The sequence below is a fragment of the Rhagoletis zephyria genome, unplaced genomic scaffold, assembly GCF_001687245.7.
Source record: "Rhagoletis zephyria isolate East Lansing unplaced genomic scaffold, Rhagoletis_zephyria_1.1 Rzeph_scaffold_10154, whole genome shotgun sequence".
Lineage (NCBI taxonomy): Eukaryota > Metazoa > Arthropoda > Insecta > Diptera > Tephritidae > Rhagoletis > Rhagoletis zephyria.
This window is the reverse complement of record NW_016167232.1, coordinates 7358-15727: the sequence shown is the minus strand read 5'-3', so window position 1 is coordinate 15727 and position 8370 is coordinate 7358. Positions and strand designations below refer to the sequence as shown.

At 34.3% G+C, this 8370-nt stretch overlaps 1 protein-coding gene across 1 annotated transcript; it reads left to right on the top strand.

Annotated features, from left to right (window-relative positions):
• Positions 1 to 1451: 1451 nt before the first annotated feature.
• On the top strand, positions 1452 to 5991 carry LOC108376266 (uncharacterized; the record flags this gene model as incomplete). Its single annotated transcript, XM_017632465.1, has 3 exons — positions 1452 to 1701; positions 5269 to 5613; positions 5722 to 5991. Coding segments are annotated over exons 1-3 (828 nt in total), but the record flags the coding sequence as incomplete, so codon positions are not given.
• Between the last annotated feature and the right edge of the window lie 2379 nt (positions 5992 to 8370).

Below are 8370 nucleotides of genomic sequence, written 5' to 3'. Positions count from 1 at the left end.
GGTTGAACGGCCTTTCAACTAATCGCTTTCAACAAAGTTGGTCGCCAGCCAACATTTAGCCATTCAACTTTTTTTCGTGCAAACCTGCGTGAGTTGAACTCAAAAGTTGAACGCAAAATCGCCTCGTGCGAAAACCTTTTTACTTTTCAACAACTTAAATCGAAAAAATTGCTTCTATCTTGTTTGAGAAGCTCTCCTACCATAAAATAAATAATAAATAAATGGGTATGAAACCTACTTTTTTATTTAAAGTGGTGTTTTTATTTTTTCTCTCTGACGTCAGGATTTATTTGTAATTTCGAAGATATGAATAATAAAATTACGGGTACCGAATGCAAGAGGAAATTTCTTTAGAATTAAAAAAAAATTAAAATTTTTCGGATTCACGAGGGCGAATAGGGAATTTTTAAGCTGATAAAGTTAGAAGGACGAAATTGGAGGATGTTGTCGAGTTTATATAAATCCCTAACACACAATTTTTTTAAAAACAAATATTGCGAAATCTCAAGGAAAAAATTTTAAAAGGACATTTTCAATACTTACCAGTCCTTCTACACCAAAAACTTCAATCTGTTTAACTTACACAGGATTACCTCTTTAATTTGATACCCATACTTCTTCTCTAAGCATATTTCTCTGAATTAAAAAAAAAAAAATTGAATTACTGACGACAGAGTGAAAAACTAAAAACTGAATTTTACTATATTTGGCCCATGGTTTCGCGAATATATTGATACTTTTGTTTAAAATTTACTATCGCGCGGTGTTGTATTAAAAAAAATATTAATTATTAAATGAAAAAAGAAATATAACCAATACTGGTCAAGAAAAGGAGTTTCTATTATTGCCATCAGTGCAATTTACAAATCCCGAAAATCCCGGGATTATTTGCCAAGAATCCCGGAATTTTAGGGACCTTAAAAAGGCCGGTATCCCGGGATCCTGGGATTAACAATCCTAGTGAGCAGAGTACGTGTGTGCAAATACGAACCCTGTTAAAAGCAGAAGTACTTTTGAATTTTCACCTTATTAAAAATAAAGTATTTTTTTTCATTTGCCCATGTATTTGCGTATAATTTAGCAAATTAGCAAATGATAGAAAACAGTAATCTAAACAAAAAACTGCCTATAGGGCGGTTAACCACTTTTTCTGAGAACAATTATGCTTTTTACAGTTTTAAAGGTTTATCCTGAAAAGTTGAGGAACGAAACTAAAGTTTGATTAATTCATACAGTTTGTATACAAAAGGATAGATGAAAAGACCATCTCCGACATTTTTGCGAAGTTTAATTATCTGTTAGACTAAATATATTCTCCTTGTCAAGGTTACAAATTATATGATGAAAACCCAAAAGACGTAAATTTTTAAATATTTGCCTATGTTATTAAACGTGCCAGAAGTCTGAGGATCGAACTACTGTCTCCAACTTTTAAATGCTCTTTCGCTACAGGTGTGCAAACAATGGTATAATGCTTTCTATCTGCCCATGGTGTGGCACAACTTTGTGGTCGATGATCGGACTCTCACGCGTGCTAAATACAACTACTACTCTGGCTGGCAATATTGCCTGGATCATATACGGACGCAGAATTGCTTATCGCGAGTTGGAAAATACATGCGTGGCTTGGAATTCAGGCCAGAGCACAGCTTCAATAACATTTTCCAGTTCATGACAATGCTCTCATGGGGCATGGAAAAAGTAAGTTTATGTTTATACATACCTATGTACATATATGGGCAAATCTAAAAACCAGGTAACCTTTGTTTTATTTAGCTTTATTTTCATTGTTGTAAACTATATCAAGCAGGTTACTTTTTGATATAATTCATAGACGTATACTTGAAGCCTCAAAAAAATGTTGAATCAATTTGTTGCATAACTTTTGAGTTATATGTTTTAATTCAAAACAAATATTAAAACAAGTGAATTTTTTATGTAATTTTTAAGAGGTGAAAAATTAATTATGTCATAACTTTTGCAGCACACCCATGAGTGTCGCCAGGACCGAATTTAGGGGGGAGGCAGTGTTGTTACACGTAGGGAAAAATCCCTACACGTAGGGCTTATTGTTGAAGAATAATGACTGTAGGGAGAAAAGGACAGATTTTTAAACAAGCTTGAAATGTAGGGAATTTTCGACCGACTACAAAATGTTTTTCAAAGTTAGAAATTTTTCAATATTGTTATTGAGCTTTGTACCACTATTATGTTTTTTAGGAATAATTAAAAAAAAAACAAAATCTAAATCAGCCCGTTTTTGTGGCAACATTCTAGTACTGGCATAGCATTTGTGTGGTGTATTTGGCATATAATTAGTCGAACTTGAGGAATTTGTGAGCATTTTTTAATTGAGGTTTTTATTTTCTACATTCTAAAGTTTTACACATGTTTGCGTTGCTAGCACTATTTTAGCAAATAATGAGTATATATTTTAGCAAATAATGAGTATAAAAACGAAATGGGTCAAAACAAAGTGTAGGGAATTTTGTAGGGAAAAAATATATGAGCGTAGGCAAAAATAGGGGTTTTTATTTCGCTGCGTGGGGATTTTTTAAAAAAGTATGTAACAACACTGGGAAAAATTTTATTTCAAAATCTTAATTTAGTTGACTGATTAATCCTTATTAGTACATATGTATATATGGTCGGACGCTGTGGTGTAGTGGTAAGCAGTGCGCGCTTCCACTCCGCAACGCCTGGGTTCAGTCCCTGGTCAAAGCAACATCGCAAAAATATAGGCAATGGCAAACCTCCGAGTGCATTTCTGCCATGAAAAACAGCTTCTCATAAAAATACAATCGCCTTTCGGAGTCGGCGTAAAACAGTAGCTCCCTCCGCTTTGTGTGACAAAATCAAGACGCACGCCACAAATCGGAGGAGAAGCTCCGCCAAACACTAATATATGTGTGTAAGCGCCAATCTATTATAATATTATTATTAATACATACATATGTGTAACTAAATAGTTCCATTTGAAAAGACAATTTTAACTAATAGCAAAAGGCATTTAGTATAGGGCTGGCATACGTCCCCGTTTCCAGGGACATTTCCTCGCTTCGGACCCTGTGTCCCCGTGTCCCCGTCCCCGAATATTTTTTATCTGCCCCTAAGGAATACGCGAATTCAAAAGTGAAAGTGAAAAATTTCGGGCGGAAATAAAACTCATGATAAGGTTGATTGCCTTTTCTAGTTACATATCAAAAACAAGTAGTCCGGCTACATGGTTTCAATCAATAGTTGAAGAAGTGCCATCTGAGGCATTTCATGTCACCGCGGCCACCTCTGTGCGCGACCTCTAAGGATTTGCATGAAAGTTGAAGAGATGGGAGGTCTATGTGACATGAATTTACACGGGACTTAAATTTTAAGAAAACGTCATACATACCTTTCTTTAAAGTGCTGTATCTTGAAAACCTTTTAACGCAACTTAATGAAAAGAAATGTATTTCTTCCGTCTAATTAGGGGCTTTAATTGCTAATTTTATACTTTAATGTGCAATTAAGCAAACATTTTTCTTTTTGATTTTTTGTTGATTATAGCATTTTTGAAAATTTTTATATTTACATAAAAACATTGTCTATAATGTCAACTTTAAGTGCCCAAATGGGCGTAATGGGCTCTAGATCGTCTAATGCTCTAGCAATATGATGAATAGCCATTGAAATTTTATGAAATTGTATATTTTTGAAAGAGGAAACGGGTATAAAAAACAAAAACAACATAAATAAATCATATTAACTTTACCAAANGAAAATTTTTATATTTACATAAAAACATTGTCTATAATGTCAACTTTAAGTGCCCAAATGGGCGTAATGGGCTCTAGATCGTCTAATGCTCTAGCAATATGATGAATAGCCATTGAAATTTTATGAAATTGTATATTTTTGAAAGAGGAAACGGGTATAAAAAACAAAAACAACATAAATAAATCATATTAACTTTACCAAAGGTCTGAAATCATGAAAATTGCTTCAAGGAAATGGCAGAATTAAACTTTGTTGCAAGTTCACATGGGAAATCTGCTTACGACGTGATTAGAAGATTAGCAGCTAGAGCAAGTCTTTAACTCCTGATGTTACAACAAATTCGTACACCCGAAGCCCTCTGCCAATGGGATGCCTGTAAAAAATAACCGCAACTAACTTTTCAGTGGACTTTATTTCGACCATGATACGTGCCAATTACTTTAGACCTATTTTAAGCTAGTTTAAAAGGTCTGTAAAAATAAAATTTTTTTAAAAAAATGCGATAATCAAAAAAAATTAAATAGAAAAATTTTTACATCATTTTTATTTTTATTTTTGTTTTTTATACGTTGCGCATTAATGTAAAAATGTACAATTAAAGCCCATAACAACACCGAAGAAATCCATTTTTTATCATTAAGTTTCGTTAAAAGGTTTCCAAGATACAGCACTTTAAAGAAAGGTATGTATGATGTGTTCTTAAAATTTAAGTCACGTGGTAATAGGTAACCCTACGTCATATCGGTAAAATATGCTGCACGTATATTCATGTCACCTAGACCTTCAATCTCTTCAACTTTCATCCAAATCTTGAGAGGTCGCGCACAGAGGTGGCCGCGGTGACATGAAATGCTTTCTATCTAAGTATGTATATTGTGAATATAAAAAATGTATTTCATAGAAGTAATAAGCCTTCGGCATAGCCGCAGACAGCAAGACAGCACTGCTCTTACTTATTTTTAAATAACCTGTGGAGCTTACAATTTAATTTGATCTATAGGTCAACCCTGTGACTGCTTCAGGTCGCCCTAAGTCATATGACTGAGCAATTATATACATACATATATGTATGTAGATGATAACCGCTAAGTCGGGTTTTTAAAATTTAAGCAAAGTTTGAAGTACCGCTATCTCGAAATAGGGGGGCAATCTGGTAGAACGGGTGATGCCATTGAATTTAAAACGTCCCAATTATGTGGGTTCATCTTTCAAAATCTTTGCTTAAAATTTACAACTTGCACAGCGTAATTTGAACCCAGATAATTCTTCTATTTTCTGTTTCAACGATCTAAATATTTATTCCTGGTCTTACCTTTTAAGCACTTGATAAAAATGAATTACACTTATATTTATCGATTTAATAAGAGATCATATATAAAACATATGTAGGTGTGCCCACTAATTAAAAAATTAAACTTTTTGTTTTAAAAGTATGCATGTTTTTTAGATTTGCCCATATACATAATTATATTTAATGCAAATATGTTATTATTTTATAATCAACTTAAAAATAAGAGCTCGGAGTTAAAAGCACCAGCTGACCTCAAGGATATTGGAACACGCATACGATCTCTTGTCTATATATTCCCCTGCAATATGTCACAAGCCAACGATCCCGAAGGTATTAAGCTATTCGGCACCGGCGGGCAATTGCTTAAAGGTCTGAAGGAACTGCTGTCTAAACTTCGTGATCTACGGACTTTGAAACTAATAGATTTCGTGTTGGAACGTTTCGAGGCAAAGCATCTGCTCGATGAAGTGCTGGAATCGTGCTGCACGAAAATGCGTGTGCTGAATCTAGTGAATGTCACAACCACTCACTGCCCAATAATGCATGTGGGATTGTTTATCAATTTGCAGGTGAGAGGAACATATTCATTACGACTTCTTCCCCTACTATGTACGCTTAATTCTTCTTTAATGTATGTACATACATATGTGTTTACTTAAATTGCATATAATTCAAAGGTACTGACAATTTCACCCCAAAACATCGATGATGACGTTTTGTTGTTATTAGCCGATACTAAGTTAAAACACTTGCATTTGTTGCAAAACCGTTACACCTCCACACATCTCTCAATCTCGCCGTGCAGCGTGAAGGCGTGGCGGCAGCTTAAACGCGATAATCCAAGGCTAAAGGTGCACCTGCGTGTTGAATCAATGGGAGATGGCGAAGTGGTTTTCCAGCCAGAAGCACCAGTCTACAGTGTCAGCTACGAATCGCCAAAATCTAGGGTGAGGAATTTGTAATGATTGATTCGATTTGAAGGCTTTTGAATATTCCGTGCACACATATGTTAGGGTTGTTCGACTTTACTAGAAAGTCGACTTTATACTCTAATCGACAAATCGACTGATCATGATTTACAAATGGTCTTTAGAATAATCTGTAATTTAGTGAAATCCAATGCTGGGCAAGAGACATGCAGACACTAAAGGGTTTCTAAAAGTTTTGAAAACATGTAGGTTGTGAGGGTTTTTAAAAATTGATATTTTTGAAGAATAATTTAAAAAATTGTATATTTCCACTAACAAAAAATCTAAATAATTTCTTTAATCGATATTTGGTAATTACGAACCACTTTTCGAAAATTTTGCCTTTCCGATGGAACAGAGGTGGCGAGCATTGGTAGAAGTTTAAGGGCCACTTTATAAACATGGGGATATTCTCTCCTTAAAGTATCCCAGAAATCCAGTATATTGGGATTATCCACACGACTAATGTCGCATCTCAATAAGAGCATCTTGATCGGTGTTTAAAAGTTTGTACCTTACGGATTGGTCAAATTCGAACAAAGACTGTCTGTAGAAACTTACATAAACTCACGGAGAAAAACTTTCTTGCATAAAATTGTTTAGAAATAAAGTGCTTTGTAGATCTTATTGACTGAAGATTGTGAAGACAAGGATTAACAATAATTAATGGTCCCTACAATGAGTTGCATTCGATATTCGACTGTGGTCGAAAGTGCTGATCGAACGAATTTTCATTTGGTATTATAAACAATAGCGCTATTGTGAATTTCGCTCGTTTAGGTCGTTCACAGTAGTATATTTTTCACCGCTGAGAAGCTTTGTTTACATATGTATGTAAATTCTGCAAATTAAAATGAAATAAAAAAGGTAGCGAGTTCATAAAAACGCGAAAAATAAATTTAATTAGTACAACGGAGTTCTGGTTGATCGATTCGTCGGAGGATGATAGCTTAGAAAACTGGACAGGAGCAGAAGACGTTTAAGTGCAGACGTTCGAATATATTTTGCCATACAATATATTTAAGAAATTTTGTGTTCCAAATCTATTTAAAATATATTAAAACTATAAACAGCTCCATGATTTTGTTCTCAGAGATTGTGCCAACAACTTATTTGTATTTTCTTTCATAAGTAAAACCAGACTTTCGAGCTTGTGTTTACTATTCACGACGTTAGAACTGTTTGAAATTAATAAAAATGGTTTAAAATTAGTGTCTAGCCGCCAAAAAGTAAGAAAACAAATGCAAAATCATACATTTTTCACAATTTTCTAACACTTCGCTGCACCAACGAAAGCAAAATTCTGTTCGACAGAAAATTCGATACTGAACGAAAATTTCGACACGCTTGCATAGCTCATAATACGAATTTCACTTTCGATCTTCGATCTTGGATAGCCAGCGAAGATCTAAAATCGAATGCAATTCATAATAAGGGCCAATAATTAATTTCATCTACAGAAGAAGGCGCATTCTTTTTAAATTCGAGGAGTTTGTTTTCTTATAATAATTTTAAGCGTTGCTCTTAATTCATTTGACAATGTTCAGGCCTATCACGGAATCCATCGTAGAAAATTTACGAATTCGAATGCCTGCTACGAATACGAAAAAATTGCTATCACTGAATCCGAGTAAACTCGAAAATATCGTTGCCAGCTTCGAATGCTTATTCGAAATCAGCTAGTGCAAAGGAAACAATAGACCTTTATGTATGCTACTTTGCTCCCCCAGCCGTCGCAATGACCGAGTAAGCAAAGCAATAAACTGCCAGTTGAGAGATCCGATTTTTCTTTTTTTTATATAAGTTTTTTTTTTTTACTTTAGGTTTTATTCTTTTAAGAAGATAAATATTTTTTGAAAAAAAATCTGCGATAATTTTAAGATGAGACCCACAATAGCTAGAGGCGTCGCCCGTGTGTATTCTTTCATACATATATGAGGCATTTTTACCGTTATATATTTTTTGTCTAAGTGACAAGGACAATAGGTTTCATAAGGCTTTGCTCGTAGACTGTGCTCTTACAAGGGTTTTATAAAGCTCTGAATTAAGGGCATCTATTCTAAAAGGCCTTTTTCATGCTCTACATACATATATACATATTTTTATAAGCCTCTTCTTTTATACGGGTTTCTCTTCCATTTCGTGATTAGTGCAAATCATCTACAAACTTTTAGACCTCTATAAAATTTCTTCAAGCAAAGTTATAGATGCACTTCTATAAATTTTAGGTTTCAAAGAAATTGCGTATTCTCTTTTCGAAGTAGGGTTTGTCTTCACCGTGGAGAGGATACAGAAGATGGCGCCGATGGCAATACCGCTAATTGGCTCTCAGTGAATTTGACAGAATCATCTGTTTTG